The 18347-nt window shown below is 44.3% G+C and overlaps 2 protein-coding genes across 4 annotated transcripts in view; both read right to left on the minus strand.

Moving 5' to 3' along the window:
• Positions 1 to 18347, minus strand: part of HUNK (hormonally up-regulated Neu-associated kinase) — a 211520-nt gene that overhangs the window by 192012 nt on the left and 1161 nt on the right. The gene's annotated exons all lie outside the window — the stretch shown is intronic.
• LOC141097413 (uncharacterized) lies at positions 4249 to 6835 on the minus strand. The gene is made up of 2 exons (XM_073584552.1): positions 6029 to 6835; positions 4249 to 5942 (listed from the first exon to the last, which is right to left on the minus strand). Exons 1-2 carry the CDS (start codon positions 6377 to 6379, stop codon positions 4698 to 4700), a joined length of 1596 nt encoding a protein of 531 aa, XP_073440653.1. The 5' UTR covers positions 6380 to 6835; the 3' UTR covers positions 4249 to 4697.

Consider the following 18347-nt stretch of genomic DNA (forward strand, 5'->3'; position numbering starts at 1 on the left):
TGTTTCAATCAAGATTGGCTCTATTTTTGATTCTCCACCTGCATACACTTCCTCCTTCTGATTTGCATTTTAAAAATCCGCTGCGGTTTTTCAGCCAAATCGGCATGAAAGCCACATCAAATCTGCAAACATTTTTACACCTGCGGATTTGTCGCGGATTTGAGCGCCTCAATGGAAGTCAATGGAGGAAAAACACTGCAGATCCGCACAAAGAATTGACATGCTGCGGAAAATAAAACGCTGCAAATCAGGATGGAATTTTCTGCATGTGCACACCAATTCTGGATTCCTATTCATTAACCTTGCATGAGCAATCATTTACGGATTTGTTGCAACTCTGCGCAGAAAAAAAAAGATCTGCAACAAATCCGCAATGTGTGCACATAGTCTTATGGTACAATTTTCAGGCACATAGCCTTTTTTGATCGCTTTTTATTCTGATTTTTGGAAGGAGAATCAAGAAAAACCAGCCATTCAAGAATTTTTTTTTTATGCTGTTCTGCGCGTGGTAAAATTGATAGGGCAGATTAATTCTTCGGGAAAGTATGATTACAGCAATACCACATTTATATAGTTTTTCTATTTTTTGGCCCTTTTACACAAAAACTTTTATGGAAAAATAATTATTTTTGCATCTCATTCTGAGTGCTATAACTTTATTCCGCTGACTGAGCTGTTTGGCGGGTTGTTTTTTTCGGGACAATATGACATTTTCAGAGATACCAGTTTTATTTACATTTGTCTTTTTGATCGCATTTTATTCAACTTTTCGTTCAGCCGTATGATGAGAAAGCATTTTTTTTGCCTTTATTTTTTTACTGTATTCACAGGCCAGTTTTATAGGTCGAATCATTTCGAACGCGGCAATACCAAATAGGTGTGCTTTTTTGTTTATTTTTACATAAATAAAAGGTACCGTATATATACTCGAGTACAAGATGATCCGAGTCGAGGAAACCAATTTTACCACAAAGAACTGGGAAAACATATTGACTCGAGTATAAGCATAGGGTGGGAAATGCAGCAGCTACTGGTAAAAGCGCCATACAAAATATGCCCCATATAATCCTCCATAAAGTTCAAGATGGGCCCCATAAGATGCTTATGTATACACAGCAATAGGTGGAATTAAAACATAACTTTTAGTCTGTTAAATAAAAGACCTAATAGATGTGTCACTCAAAGTGAATATTTTTATAAAAAATGCCAATTCAGTATAGTGTCCCTATAATAAGGGAAACCAACTAAAAGCATTACAAAGGATGTAAATTGTTGCCCAAAATAATCTGAAATATAGGCAACAATATATCTCCAGGATACAGCAATAATTCACAGTTTAATGTTAAAATGCCATAACCTAGTTTCACACATATGCTGAGAAAAGAAAACAAAAAAAAAACCGGATTACTTACCGGTAATACTCTTTTGTAGAGTCCACGACAGCACCCACTGAGAGAGGGGATCCGCCCCAGGAACAGGAAACCTACAGAGAGATAAATGGGGCGGTCCCCCTCGCTCCCTCAGTTTGTATTACCGAGAACAACGGAGGAACCGCCATACATGTTTTAGTCATTTTGCTTGGGCGATTCATTTATCTTACCCCTATGCAGTTTTAAGCTTACTAAGTTTAATCACATATCTAACTTAAATCATAATCTCCACCACCAAGGAGACCCATGTGTGAAAAAATTCTTACGGGAGGGAAGTGAGCGGGTGCTGTCGTGGACTCTACAAAAGAGTATTACCGGTAAGTAATCCGGTTTTTCCTCTTCGCCACGACAGCACCCACTGAGAGATTTTCAGAGATAATCACTTGGGCGGGCACACCGTGTTAAGGACTGATCTACCAAAAGTTAGATCCTCGGTAGAGGACAAATCTAGTCTATAGTGACTATAAAAGGTAGATGGAGAAGACCAGGTTGCAGCCTTACATATTTGTTCAATTGGGACGTTCGCCCTCTCGGCCCAGGAGGATGATATGGCTCTAGTAGAGTGCGCCTTAATCCCCAGTGGAGGGTCTTCTCCTTTTGTCAGATACGCCATTGTGATCGCATCTCTAATCCATCTGGATATCGTGCCTGATGTAACTGCAGACCCCTTCCTGCTGCCCTGGAATGAGACAAAAAGAGACCTACTCTGCCTCCAGGGACTGGTCCTATCAAGGTAGGCTAGCACAGCTCTCTTCACATCTAAGGTGTGATATTTCTCCTCGTCCTGTGTTGACGGGTTCTCATAGAATGAAGGTAGGCATATCTCTTGAAACCTATAAAATTTAGTTGCCCGTTTGGGCAGATAGGACGGGTCCGTCTTTAAAATGAGACTGTCTCGTGTTGTTGACAGGAACGGTGGGTCTACTGACAGAGCATGAAGATCACTCACTCTCCTGGCCGATACTAAGGCCACCAGCATAGCCGTTTTCAATGAGAGGCACTTTACTGATGCTGAGCTTATGGGCTCGAATGGTGCCTGAGTGAAGGCATCCAAAACTAAAGTAAGGTTCCACGCTGGAAGTCGAGGCACATGCACCGGTTCTGCTCGTTGACAGGCCGAGATAAACCGAGTCACCCATCTATTTGCTGCCACGTTATAGTTAAACAGGGCTCCTAGGGCTGACACGTGGACCTTAAGAGTGCTTACTGAGAGTCTAAGTTCTCGGCCTCTTTGTAGAAACTCTAGAATGGCCGTAATGGGTACTTTACCAGCTAGTTTTGTTGGGTGAAAGGCCAGGAACTTCCTCCACACCTTAGCATAAATTTTTGTCGTGGACTCCTTCCTGCTTTGTAGCAGGGTATTGATTAGGTTCCTTGAGAAACCCTTCTGCCTCAGTAGCTCCCTTTCAAATTCCAGGCCGCTAGGTGCAGGGCTTTGGCCTGTGGATGGTAGCAGGGTCCCTGCGAGAGAAGATTCTGGTGCAGCGGCAGGATCCACGGGTCGGTTACCGACATGGCTCTCAGCCATGAAAACCACGGTCTTTTTGGCCAAAACGGGGCTATCAAGATGACCCTCGCCCTCTCCTGTCTTATTTTCCTGACTACTGTTGGTAGAAGCACCATCGGAGGAAAGGCATAGGCTAGTTGGAATGCCCAGGGTGTTTGGAGGGCATCTAGAATATCTGGGTTGTCCGACCTGTAGAGAGAAGCGAACCTTTTTACGCGCCTGTTGGCTCTGGTTGCGAATAGGTCTATCTCCGGTCTGCCCCATTCTGACGCTATCATTTCGAACACGTCTCTGCTGAGGACCCACTCTCCCTGGTATAGGGCCTGGCGACTGAGATAGTCTGCTCGGGAGTTGTCCACTCCTCTTATATGGAGCGCTGACAAGGAGAGAAGATGGACCTCGGCCATCTCCAGAATCTTTCCCGCGATAGACATCAGTGGCATTGACCGCGTGCCTCCTTGCCGGTTTATATAGGCCACTGCGGTGGTATTGTCTGTCTGGATCCTTACGTGGGCGCCTCTCAACTGCGGAAGGAAGCGAGATATCGCATAAAAAAAAAATCGCTGTTAGCTCCTTTACATTAGAGGAGGCCTCTATTTCATTCTCCCGCCACCAGCCTTGTACCATGTGCTCCTCTAGGTGGGCTCCCCAACCTAAGGGGCTGGCATCTGTGGTGAGTATCTTGGAGGGAGTCACCCACCACTGTACTCCCTTCGATAGATTGGAAGGAATTAACCACCATTTTAGGGATTCAACCACCTCGGGCGATAGGGATATCTTCCCTTCCAGCCGCCCCTGCAGTCTGTCTCCTGCAGAATAGCCCACTGTAGTCCTCTAGAGTGGAACTGAGCCCATTGCACCGCTGGAATGCATGATATTAGTGACCCCAGCAAGGACATGCCCTGTCTCAATGATATTACGGGTCTTCCTGTAGCATTCTGTACTTTGTCAATCATGGCCATTACTTTGGCGTTTGGCAGAAAGCACTCCTCAGTTACGGAGTCTACCTGCAGGCCCAAAAACCTTTGACAGGTCACTGGCTCCAGTCTGGATTTCTCCCAGTTAATTAGCCAACCCAGTGTTTGTAGGGATGAAATAATCCTAGCTATTCTTGCTTCACACTGTGAAACAGAATTCCCCACTATGAGTAGGTCGTCTAAATAAGGGACAACTAGGGTGTCATTCAGCCTTACATATGACATTACTTCCAGCATTAACTTGGTAAATACCCGAGGAGCCATGGATAGCCCGAAAGGCATTGCCGCATCCGACCTCTGAACCAGACTGCTACCCGCAGGAACCTTTGGTGCCCTCGAAATATGGGGAGATGGTAGTAGGCGTCCTTTAGGTCCAAGACCGCCATATAACACCTGGGAAACAAAAGCTTTATTGCAGACTTAATCGACTCCATTTTAAACGACCTCAGTCTTAGGAAGGTATTAAGTTTCTTTAAATTTATTATAGTCCTGTAAGAACCATCTGGTTTTGGGACTAAGAATAGAGAATAAAAGCCCATCCCTGTTTCGTCGTCTGGGACCTCCACTAGGACCTGTTTAGATAGCAGTATCGCAATCTCCATCTCCAGTGCTTCCTGCTGAGAACGGGACTTCATAGAAGTCAATAAGAAGGAGTTCGGTGGATACCGAACGAATTCTAATTTTAGGCCTGATGATACAATACTTAGGGCCCACGGGTTTGATGTCACCTTCATCCATTGGCGGCTGAATCTTAATAGCCTGCCACCTACCGGTATAACGGTTTTATCGGGATCTGTCTCCTCTGAAGGGACGTTTCCCGAATAGGTTGCCTCTTTGCTTGGGGTCCTTATTTCCCCAGCGGTCCTGAGGTCTAAAGTCTTTCTTTTTACCGAACGGCGGCTTCCTGTAGGCCCTCCTGTTGAACGGAACATACGGGTTAGGGAACCCCTTTTTCCTCTCCCCCGCTTTTGTCAAAATCTCATCCAGCTCTGTACCAAACAGGTACTTACCCTGGCAGGGTATAGCACACAATCTAGTTTTTGTTTGTGTGTCTCCTTTCCATCCCTTCAACCATAAGGCCCGCCTGCCTGCATTGGTCAGTCCTGCCGCTCTAGCCGACAACCGGAGAGAATCCGCGGAGGAGTCAGAGAGGAAAGCCGCTGCTCCTTTAATGAGGGGCATAGAGGAAAGAAGCCTACTCCTAGCTACACCATTTTTAATATTGTCCTCCAAGTCGTTCAGCCACACCAACATAGATCTTGCCGTACATGTCGCTGCTATTGCGGGCTTAAAGGCTGCCGTACAAGCTTCCCAAGATCTTTTGAGGAATGTATCGGTCTTACGATCCGAAGAATCAGCCAAAGTTCCCGAATCCTCCACCGGCAAGGAGGATCTACGGGAGGTAGAGGCCACTGCCGCATCCACCTTGGGGGCGCTCGACCAGGCCGTTAACTCCTCATCGTCAAAGGGATACTTACGCTTTGACGTTAAGGGGAGGAAGGTCCTCTGACCTTGTTTCTCCCATTCCCTCTTAACTAGGTCTTTTACAGCTGAGACCACTGGGAATGCTCGGATCTTTTTACGAGAAATACCCGCAAACATAATGTCCTGAGGGGTCTTGGGGTCCTTACTCTCCGGCAACCCCATGGTATTTCGGACAGACTTTACAAGATTACTGACACTGTCCGTGGGGAAACACGTCTGATCCTCGTCCTCTGAGGAAAGGTATTCCTGGGACTTATCGGAATCTAGTTCTCCGGTATCTGACGGTGACCTGGACGCCAGCGAGACTCCTCCTTTAGGTGAACATATTTCTCTCATGGAGGAGTGACCCCCTAGACTACTGGAACCGCCTAAGGCCCGTAGTTCCTCTCTTATCATTGCCCGGATATCCTCCTTCTTTCGTGAGGATTCCTCCTGCAAGGCCTCCTCAACGCATGATTGGCATAATCTCTTTGGGTGGCCATCCGGGAGGGGCTGCGAACATAAGGCACACTCTCTATGTTTCGCCTTCTCTGTTCTTTTAGCCTAAAAGGGGTATGGACCAGAAAGAGAACCATCAATTATCTAACCTGACCAAAAAACACTCACCCGTGAATTTCGTCAGCAACTACCGGCTGCGGTGTCCGGGACCCAGGCTGAGGCGAGGCATGGGACGACTTCCTTTCCTTACGTTTCTTCTCTACCGGCTCATCTTGTCTGGAAGGCCCAATGGATTCCTTCCTAGAGCTGCCACTTCTTCTGGTGCTATTGGATCTTCTCGTAGCACTGCTCTGTCGACTACCAAGTGGGGATACCACTGGCTGACCTAATGGGAGTGAAGCTGAGTCATCTAAGGACGACATGACTGCGCACTGGCGCTGTGTCTGTGGCTTCCTTTTAAAGCCTTTGCTATAGCTGCTCCTCTTTTTTTTTTTTTTTTTTTTTTTTACCATTTTTTTTTTTTTCCAGTCCCTACTGCGCATGCGCGGGCGTTGTCCCGCGGTCTCTGCCTTCAGCCTGAACCCGGAAGTCCTCCTCCACTTCCGGGTTGCCTCTCCTGCACTGGGTCACCGCAAATAGTGATGCGGCCGGCGCATCGCGCGTCTGCGCCCCCTCTCCACGCACGGACTCCTCTCCTGTCCAGGTATGACTCCAGCAGCGCCGCTCAGCACACGCCGCACAAGCCCTTCTGCCACGGGGGGGGGCGCCGGCCTCAGTACGCCCGATGGCGTTCGTAATGCGTCCAACCCCGGGGGGGGGAGGGGGGGTATAGCCATCACCCCAGTGAGCTTTGGCACCACTTTCGCCTCCAGCCTCACCTGCATTACGCCAGCTCTGGGGGGGGGGGGGGGGGATACCCCTCTCCGCCCGACGCTGCCTCCGGACCTGGGGCCCCTGCTGCTCATATTATGCAGGCAGGCGGCTACCAGACCAGGTATCCTCTTCTGCAGGTTCCTTCCTAGGAACAGGGAACCAAACTGAGGGAGCGAGGGGGACCGCCCCATTTATCTCTCTGTAGGTTTCCTGTTCCTGGGGCGGATCCCCTCTCTGTGGGTGCTGTCGTGGCGAAGAGGAAAAAATTGGTTGCATGTATGAGCTAAAAGGTGAAACGTAAATAAATAAAGAACAGTCTCGCCACAAAAAAGTAGAGTCGGGAGTCATCAGAGAACCTGAATCCAACAGCGGTCCCTGGTAGATAACGATGGGAAGACAATACACTGTCAAATCCCTATGGGGCTAGCCGTAATCTATTCCCCAAAACTCCCACCCTAACAAGGGCAGTCCACAGCTCACCCTATAATACACATGCCCTGCACTTTCATCTCACAGGCAGAGAGGAAGCATGTCAGCCCCTGCTCTGAGCGGGAGCTTACAGGACAGTCTCTGGGTGACTCCGTGGCTATCTTTCGACCCAGGGTCATCATGGAGACCAACGGCACAATGCGATCATAATTATGTTGTGCCGATAGAAGCAGAGAGAGACATCTCTCCCTCTGCAATGCCCATCAATGTCGTAGTCACTGTTGACAGCTGCATCAGAGGGGGTAAAAGTCCGCGATTGGTGCTAGCACCGATTGTGTGCCTTGCTCCAGGGTGTCAGCCCTCATATAGAGCCAACACCTGCATTTGATCGAGGTGGCGTTCAGAGTGAGCCCGCATGATTGTCATGCAGTGTATATATGGCGATTTGCTTGAACGCAGTTCCCGCAGCATGATTTCCCCAGTAAAAATAATATTATGGGATATACGTAGATAATTTAGAGACCATAAATAATTAGTGAACAAAGGCTGAACTTGATGGAACGGAGTCTTTTTTCAACCAGCATTACCAGAAGAATCTGCAGAGGAAGTGAAATCCCTGAGAAGAACGGAATGGCGCTGGATCCCTAGTAGTAGATGAGTATATTACTATGCTCACAGTACACTACATTCACATATACACAGATTTAGAACAAATATTCATGGAAGGGCTCCTTTAAAGATGGTGACCATAGTTTATATTGGGAAAACCTGGTGATATTTAATGTGCACCTTTAGTAAGTTAGAATAAGAGAAGTGCTGCAAACTGCAACCCAGTGAGCAACTGACAGTGAGTCAAAAGTGGTTCAATTTTTTTTTTTATCTATGCCATTGACATCAACTTTGTGAAACAGAATCTGCTGTTTATAATAAGATATATTTGTTTCCTATTAATATAGTTTGACAGTGCATACTCCCTTTTGTCTCTATGTATCCATCTTCTATCATAACTCCTGCTTCATGTGATCAAACAACACAGTTGGGCAGATAAGTTTCACAATTCTATTAACACCTCTAAATTTCAGTGGGAAGTTTCTTATGTATCAATATTTAAATGCTTGTCTATGCATTAATAAACCAGAGACTCTGCTTAGTAGGCCACACTAAAGTTGTGCTGTTTGATTTCCAGAGAGCTTGTAAACACATCTTACCGTAATTAATATTTGGAGTTCAAAAGGAAATTGAATTAAATGAACTCTCTTCTCACTAGATTTTTAAATCTTTGCAAATAAGTTTATCTCTGACCCAAACACGTTCTCAGTGACAAGTTAAAATATGGCTGGGGTTACACAACAAAATCTTGTTGGATGTTGTATCGCAAGTTACAAGCGACTCATTTTCCATATATTTCAATGCACGTAACACAACACATGACAGTCACGTGCGCATGACATATATCATAAAATATGTCATTTATTATACCCTCACCCAGTGAAGTTTTAAGCAAAGGGCGTCGCTGGTCTTAGTCTGACACCTCCTCTCTCATTGCTATCTTTATCCTCCTGCCACGCTTCATGCGCAGTCACGCTTCGCCATGCCCTGCTGAGGGCAGATCGAAGTACTGTAATGTGCATGTGCCAGGAGAGGACAAAGGACGCCGATGACCCAGAAGTAAAGACGGCACATGAGCGCTCCTATACACTGCTCTTCCCTCAGTAGGGCAGAGCGAAGTATGCCTGCCCAGAAGCGTGAATGGGTGACCCTGTGTGGATAACGTAGGCCATGTCATCCATTTGAAGCAGGGCAGGATGACGGTGACTGTGGGAAGAGCGGAGGCGTCTGGACCAAACCGCACCATATGTAGGTATAGTAAATACCAGATGGGCAATGTCACGATGGGGGCAGGCTTTGCAGCACTGAGAATCCCCCCCCCCCCCCATGTGCTCACTCACCTATCCACTTTCTCTTTCTCCATGTGCTGACTTCTCCCGTCTGTGCTCTCTTCTTTGATCTGTGTACCCCATGTGCTATCCCCCTTGTCTGCTGTCTCTCTCCTTCCTGTTCTATGTTCTCCCTCATGTGCTGTCCCGTTTGAGCTGTCTCACCCCTGTGTCTGACCGTGTACAGAACATACCACAGCCCCTGGGCAGGAGAGGAAGCAAAAGATAATACTGACATTACAGCAGGGGATCGCAGAGGATACAATTTGTGAGGTAAAATATTGTTTAAAAACAGCCAGTGAAATATTTTTCCTCACAAAATGAATCCTCTGTGATCCCCTGCTGTAATGTCAGTATTGTCTTTTGCTTCCTCCCCTGCTCAGGAGATGTGGTATTCTCCATACATGGACAGACACAGACAATTATTAAAATAAACTTTCGTTCGTGGGAAAACCCCTTTACTGTGAACGTCTTCCTCTACCTGTAGACACGTCGCATATCTGCTGCCGGGATCAGCCGAATGATTCACTGCGCCTGCGCGGGATTCGTGTAGGCGCAGTGCTATGGTGTTCTGCTCGTAGTACCGTGCAAGAGGCTGCGTGTGTGTGTGCGAGTGGTGCTTACGGCGTATAGAGAGTGTGTGTGGTGCATACAGCGTATAGATTGTGTGTGTGGTGCTTACGGCGTATAGTGTGTGTGATGCGTATGGTGTATAGAGTGTGTGTGTGGTGCGACGGTGTTCCGCTGGTGGTATCGCGCAATAGGTTGGTACCAGCAGCAGTTTCCATATTGAGACACCCATCACTTGGGTGTCTCAATATGGCGGTCAGTAATATTCCTCAGCTTGGAATTCTGGGATACAGTGACATCTGGACAGAACAGGAAATGAAAACATTACAAGGCAATTATATAGATTATTTTTTGTGCCATACAAAGGAGATTGGGGACTTGCATACAGCATACTAGACTGCTGTAAAAGATGCCTTAAAAGTGGGGGCCATACTTTATGTTGGGAAAACATCGTGACAGGTTCCCTTTAAAAATTGTTATGCTTTTATTGTTATGGATCTGCAACACAGGACTAGGGTAGAAAGGGAAAAACTGACCCTGCACTGTGACTAGGCGGTACCCTACGATGGAGTGAGCGACCCATTCCTTGCGAATAGACCAACCGACGATCCTAGGTTAATCTCAAGCAAAGACCTATAGATGGGGGAAGGGGGGCCCTGAAAGATGTAAGGACTGGGCACAAAAACGGGTGACCTCCTAATAGAAAACAAAGACTAGCGGAACCAGAGGTCCCAGAACTGCACAAATTACACACACAGAAGGCACAGCAAAGCACCAAGCCAGAACTCAAGCGGATTAACACTGTTGTCCAGCAAGGACTGGGAGGCAGGTGCTGGGCACCCAAGACAAATCCAGCACCAGAGGAAAAAAGACCAGCAGCCAGAAAACCACAAGAAAATGGCAGATAGTTACAAACTAAACAGATTCTAACATTTATTTTCATCAGGGGTAAATAATATAATAAACTGCATAATAAATTAAACTGCAACATTAAATTAAACGTTTAATATAATCTGTACAAAATTGTTTTTTTAAGGGTTATTTAATGGTGGAACAGCACCATCTAGTGATCACTTGCACTTTGATTCTCTTACAAAGACAGGACAGTGTTTCTCATCTCCAGTCTTCATCTACCCCCAAAATATCATGCTATCAGGACTTTCTTATTACAGCACAAGTGATTTATCTTCGTCATTGCTGCAGATATTGCAACAGTTTTTCCATTTCTAAAGGATATCCTTAAATCATGACGTGTTGCAGGGTACCTGAGGACTGAAATTGAGAGACACTATGAGATAGATTTTGTAGCAAATTGGAAAATTTGCAAATAAAATACAGATATTCTGCATATATAATCATCTTCTCTTTATTGTCCTTTCAAAAAAATTGGAAATTTTTCTTAATCATGTTTAGGAACCGTCATAATATGCTTTTTCAAGAAATTCTGACTCTGCTACTTACTAAAGAGACTATAAGGCTATGTGCACACGCTGCGGTTCCGCTGCGGTTTTGGCCCTGCGGAACTGCAGCAGTTCCGCAGACATGGTACTTTACCATGTTAGCCTATGGGTTTTCAAAACCGCAGTGCTCACGCTGCGGATTTTCCGCGCGGTTTTTTTTCCGCAGCATGTCAATTATTTCTGCGGATTCTGCTGCGGTTTCAAACCTTTAACATAGTAGAGGTGTGAAACCGCAGGCCAAACCGCAGCAAAACTGCAGGTCACTTTACCTGCGGTTCCACGGGAAAAAACCCGCAGGTGAATCTGCAGTGTGTGCACATAGCCTTATTAGTGGTCAGCCTCCTTGTTAGTTTTGGTTTACAATAAGTAACATTTCTATGGATGCGTTTTTAATTCGTCAACAAGTTTTCAGGTATTCCTACCTCTTCATCAGGACAAACCACAATGATCTGTGGTTTGTCCTGATGAAGAGGTAGGAGTACTTCAATTAAAACCACATCTATACTTCATCTTGCCTCTCACCATACAGGGTGGGCCATTTATATGGATACACCAAAATAAAATGGGAATGGTTGGTGATGTCCACTTCTTATTTGTGACACATTAGTTTATGGCAGGGGGGAAACTTTAAGATGGGTGGTGACCATGGTGGCCATTTTGAAGTCGGCCATTTTGGATCCAACTTTATTTTTTCCAGTTGGTAGTGTCATGTGACATCAAATTGAGAATTTCACAAGAAAAGTAATGGTATGCTTGGTTTTAGGTCAAGAGTGGGAGAAGATGGTTGCATTGACAATCCAACACAATGGGCAGCACTTTGAACACATTTTATAAGTGGTCATAAACTTGTAAATAACTATGAAAGAATAAAGTTGCTTTAAAACCAAGCACACCATTGTTTTTCTTGTGAAATTCCCATTAAGTTTGATATGTCACATGACCCTCTTCCCATTGAAAAAGTTAAGTAGGATCCAAAATGGCCGACTTCAAAATGATTTTTCCGCAGCATGTGCACAATTCATATTTTCCCATTGAATAACACTGGCTGTGCGCTACACTGCAGATTTGATGCAATTCGGTGCGTCCAAAAAGCTGCAGAAACGCATATAAATCCGCAACATGTGCACATAGCCTCAGTCCTTCTATTTATTCCTTTCTATTTTATGCAATTGTATATATTGGATGGTTTTGTTCCCATTTTTTATCAAATTTGTATATATAAATATTTTTTTTTATAAACACTGCCTACCTTACCGGCTTAAAGGGAATCTGTCACCCCTTTTTTGAGATATCATATAATGATATCATTCAATTGTGTGTCACATAAGGATTCTCTTAGTACTTTTGCTTCCCCCTGACCCCGCACCTTTCATGCATAAATACCTTGTTTATATGGTTCAGATGTATGTAAACTGCCACGGTCCGGTCCGCTGGGCGGGGCTTATTCACCTGCTCCCCCCTCCTTGTCTTGCTCTAAGCATTTCTTCTTGTGTAGAGCAAGACAGGGAGGGGGGAGCAGATGAATAAGCCCCGCCCATCGGACCGTGGCAGTTTACATACATCTGAACCGATCTAAAAAAGGTATTCATGCATGAAAGGTGCGGGGTCAGGGGGGGAAGCAAAAGTACCAAGAGAATCCTTATGTGACACACAATTGAATGATATCATTATATGATATCTCAAAAAAGGGGTGACAAATTCCCTTTAAATATGTAAAATGCAATAGCTCTGTTCGGCTATGTGCACACGTATGCAGAAAATTTCTGCATAAAAACAGGACTCCTTCCCAGAAAACAGGTGGGGTTTTTTTCGCATTTTTTGTGCAAAAAACACACTTTTTATGCATTTTTTTCTGTGAGTCCCCAGGCACATAGAGAATAGCAAGAAGTGCGGAATTTTCCGCAAAATTAATGAGCATGCTGCGTTTTTTACCGCAAAGCGTTTTTTTTTGCGGAAAAAAAACATCAATATGCACAAAAAGTGCAAAATGCATTAAAATGAATGGGAAGCTTCTTTTAAGTGGATTTTTTGGTAAATCTGCGAAAAAAACGCAACGTGTGAACACAGCCTTACTCTTGCTCAGTAATCCACACTTCTAAAGCCATACTTGACCTGTATAAACAATGGTGGTGGTGGCAGCTAGTAGTTCTTTTCTTATTGTAGAGTTGGCAGTAACCGTACTGGGGTATATATAATCCATCAGCTGGCATTGGAGGTGTATATACACTACGCTCACTGTGAGTTACCCAGAAGAATATTTAGAATTGAGAGCTACCCAATAACCGACCAAGTAGTGGAAGCAGCAGAGGCCATGTCCATCACTCATAATTGCGGTCAAAGAGCCCCGGCACTTGTGGCAGTACTTTGCTCTGCCTTCAACAGTGCAGAGAAGTACGCATGCACAGGAGCGCGATGGCGGGAAGCCTGTATAGATGATGCAGCGATGCGTCATCCACATGAAGTAAGCAGGAGGGCGGCGATTATAAGATGGGAGGCGCCAGACCAAGACCTGCGACATCCATAGGACCAGGCCATCCTACACCCTGACGTAGCCGAGTGCGGTGAAACGCACGTCGGGGCCTCTGTGCGTCCCCCCACCCCCTATACAGGGCAACCATGTCTCAAGGTAATGTGCAGATCACTAGCTGGCTATTTGTTTGCTACACTGATTAAAATTTATGCGCACTTTAAATTTATTTACTGCCCTGTGGCTGCCAGCCTTATAATTGATAGAATATAGCCGATAATCATTTATGTAGTGTGACATTTGTTTCTTTTGTACTGTATTTTCTACCATTTGCAGTACTTAATTGTTTGGCTGATACTTCTATTTTCATCTTTTAATACCCTATTTATTGTTCAATTATGTGCTGTAATAAAATTTAATATTTTTTTCTAAAAAAGCCCCTACTTTTCTCTAGATTATTTGCTTTATTATTAGTATTGATTATATATCTATTTAATGTATTAGGACTCTGCACCCTTTGGTCCTAATTTTTTGTTAAGTTATGTTTTGGCCTAGGGGTTTTTTTGTCCCAGTTGGCCACAGTGACACTTTTGAATGTTTAGGTGAGTATAATAAAACTTATTTTTCAGTTGTTCCAGGTCAGGCTGGAGGCCCTGAAAGGTGATGGCCATGTCTTGTATCGGGGAAAACTGCTGACAGGTTTCCTTTAACCCCTTCACTACCAAGGGTGGTTTGTACGTTAACTCCCGGGCCAATTTTTACAATTCTGACCACTGTCCCTATATGAGGTAATAACTCTGAAACGCTTCCATGGATCCCGGTGATTCTGACACTGTTTTCTCGTGACATATTGTACTTCATGTTAGTGGCAAAATTTCATTCAAATAAAAAACGGAAATTTGGTGAAAATTTTTTAAATTTCGCAATATTCCAAATTTGAATTTTTATGCCCTTAAATCACAGAGATATGGCACACAAAAAACTTGATAAGTAACATTTTCCACATGTTTACTTTACATCAGCACAATTTTGGAACCAAAATTTTTTTTTTGTTAGGAAGTTATAAGGGTTAAAAATTGACCAGCGATTTCTCATTTTTGCAAAACCATTTTATTTTTACGGACCACATCACATTTGAAGCCACTTTGCGGGGTGTATATGATAGAATGGTGTCACTTATGGGTATTTTCTAAAAACTGCACCCCTTAAGGTGCTGAAAACCACATACAAGAAGTTTATTAACCCTTTAGGTGCGTCACAGGAATTTTTTGATTTAAAAAAAATAAACATTTAACTTTTTTTCACAAAAAAAATACTTCAGGTTCAATTTTTTTTTATTTTACCAAGGGTAACAGGAGAAATTGGACTGCAAAAGTTATTGTGCAATTTGTCTTGAGTACGCTGATACCCAATATGTGGGGGGGAAAATCACTGTTTCGGCGCATGGCAGAGCTCAGAAGGGAAGGAGCGCCGTTTGACTTTTTCAATGCAAAAGTGGCTGGAATTCAGATCGGACGCCATGTCGCGTTTGGAGAGCACCTGATGTGCCTAAACAGTGGAAACCCCCCATAAGTGACCCCATTTTGGAAACTAGACCCCCCAAGGAACTTATCTAGATATGTGGTGAGAACTTTGAACTCACATGGGCTTCACAGAAGTTTATAACGTACAGCGGTACAATTAAAAAAATCATATTTTTTCCACAAAAGTGATCTTTTCACCCCCAATTTTCATTTTACCAAGGGTAACAGGACCCTAAAAGTTATTGTGCAATTTGTCCTGAGTACGCTGATACCCCACATGTTGGGGTAAACCACTATTTGGGCGCAAGGCAGAGCTCGGAAGGGAAGGAGCGCCATTTGACGTTTTTGGCTGGAATTGAGATCGGACACCATGTCGCGATTGGAAAACCCCTGATGTACCAAAACAGTGGAAACCCCCCACAAATGACACCATTTTGGAAACTAGACCCCCTAAGGAACTTATCTAGATGTGTGGTGAGAACTTTGAACCCACCAGTGCTTCACAGAAGTTTATAATGCCTGGGCGTGAAAATAAAAAAAAAAATCGTATTTTTTCCACAAAAATGATCTTTTCACCCCCAATTTTCATTTTACCAAGGGTAACAGGACCCTAAAAGTTGTTGTCCAATTTGTCCTGAGTACGCTGACACCCCATATGTGGGAGAAAACTACTGTATGGGCACATGTCGTGGCTCGGAAGGGAAGTAGTGACATTTTGGAATGCAGACTTTGATGGAATGGTCTGCGGGTGTCATGTTGCTTTTGGAGAGCCCATGATGTACCTAAACAGTGGAAACTCCCCACAAATGACCCCATTTTGAAAACTAGACCCCCTAAGGAACTTAGATGTGTGGTGAGCAATTTGAACCCCCAAGGGCTTCACAGAAGTTTATAATGCCCGGGTATGAAAATAAAAAAATCATATTTTTTCCACAAACATGATCAATTAGTCCCCAATTTGTTTTATTTTCCCAAGGGTACCAGGAGAAACTGGACCCCAAAAGTTGTTGTCCAATTTGTCCTGAGTACGCTGATACCTCATATGTGGGAGAAAACTACTGTATGGTCACACGTCGGGACTCGGAAGGGAAGTAGTGACGTTTTGGAATGCAGACTTTGATGGAATGGTCTGCGGGTGTTGTGTGCGTTTGGAGATCCCCTGATGTACCTAAACTATTGAAACTCCCCACAAGTGACCCCATTTTGGAAACTAGACCCCCCCATGGAACTTATCTAGATGTGTGGTGAGCACTATGAACCCCCAAGTGCGTCACAGAAGTTTATAACGCCCGGGCGTGAAAATAAAAAAAAAAAATCATTTTTTTCCACAAATGATATTTTTGCCCCCAATTTTTTATTTTCCTAAGGGTAACAGGAGAAATTGGACCTGAAAAGTTGTTTTGCAATTTGTCCTGAGTTGGCTGATACCCCATATGTGGGGGTAAAACACTGTTTGGGCGCATGGCAGAGTTTGGAAGGAGCACCATTTGACTTTTTCAACACAGAATTGGCCGGAATTGAGATCAGACGCCATGTTGCATTTGGAGAGCACCTGATGTGCAGTGGAAACCCCTAATTCTAATTCCAACCCTAATCCCAACACACCCCTAACCCTAATCCTAATGGGAAAATGGAAATACATTTTCTTTTAATTTTATCATTTTTCCCTAACTAAGGGGGTGATAACGGGGGGTTTGATTTACTATTTACGGCGGTTTTTATGTTTGGCAGCTGTCACACGCTAAAAGACACTTTTTATTGTAGAAATAGTTTTTGCATCACCACATATTGAGAGCTATAATTTTTCCGTATTTTGACCCACCGAGTCATGTGAGGTCTTATTTTTTGCGGGACGAGTTGACGTTTTTATTGGTACCATTTTCGGGCACGTGACATTTTTTGATCGCCTTTTATTTTGTTTTTTGGGACGCAGAATTTACAAAAACCAGCGTTTCATGAATTTCTTTTGGGAGGTGCGTTTACGCCGTTCCGGGTGCGGTAAAATTTATAAGGCGGTTTTATTCTTCGGGTCAGTACGGTTACAGCGATACCTCATTTAGGTCTTTTTTTTAATGTTTTGTTGCTTTTATGCTATGAAAACTATTTTATATAAAAAATAATTATTTTTGCATCACTTTATTCTGCGAGCTATAACTTTTTTATTTTTTCGCTGATGATGCTGTGTGGTGGCTCGTTTTTTGCGGGACAAGATGACGTTTTCAGCGGTACCATGGATATTTATATGCTTCTTTTTGATCGCACGTTATTGCACTTTTTGTTCGGCAGTATGATAATAAATCATTGTTTTTTTATTTTTTAAAGGGTTCGCTTAAGGGTTTAACTATTGGGACAGTTTTATAGGGCGGGTTGTTACGGACGCGGCGATACCAAATATGTGTACTTTTATTGTTTGTTTTTTTATTTCCAAAAAATGAATTTATTGGGGAATATTTTTTTTTTTTTTTTTTAATTTATTTAGTGATTTTTTTAAAATTATTTTTACACTTTTTTTTTTTTACTTTATTACAATGTCCCAGGGGGGACATAACTGTCCTGTGACAGATCGCTGATCTGTCACATCACAGATCAGTGATCTGTCACAGGCAGTCCAGAAGGCTTCTTCATGCCTGCGCTTTGCAGGCACTGAGGAAGTCAGCTTCCTGCAGGCCCCCGCTGCCATATTGGATCCGGGGACCTGCAGGAAAGGAGCCCCCCCCGCAGCAGCGCTGCCGTGTGGGGCTCAGGGAAGCACGGAGGGAGCCCCCTCCCTGCCGATGCTTCCCTTTAACCCCCGGTACACCGCGATTGTGTTTGATCGCGGTGTGCAAGGGGTTAACGTGTCGGGGGCGACCCCCTGACACATTGTGCCGGGTGTCAGCTGTGATAATCAGCTGACACCCGGCCGCGATCAGCGGCGCTCACCACGTGGGCGCTGCTGATCGCTGTGACGTAATATTCCGTCCATGGTAATTAGGTCCAGGGTCACATGGATGAAATACTATGTCCATTGTAGGTAAGGGGTTAAGTGAAATAAGACATACGCAGTCCAAAGCATGGAACATTGGGATGGGTTTGTGTACTGTTCTAAATGTAGCAGACTGTGTTCTTGTGACCCTCTGAAAATACAGAAACCATCTGAAAAGCGAGGAAATGGTGATTCAAAGTTTCATACTTTGGACTCTTTTACTTAACTTGAACTTACGGCTAAATGCAGGGTGATTAAGCCGTAATTAAACCAGTGCTGGGGAGTT

This window comes from Dendrobates tinctorius, unplaced genomic scaffold, assembly GCF_039654945.1.
Source record: "Dendrobates tinctorius isolate UK_male_01 unplaced genomic scaffold, ASM3965494v1 ptg000084l, whole genome shotgun sequence".
Lineage (NCBI taxonomy): Eukaryota > Metazoa > Chordata > Amphibia > Anura > Dendrobatidae > Dendrobates > Dendrobates tinctorius.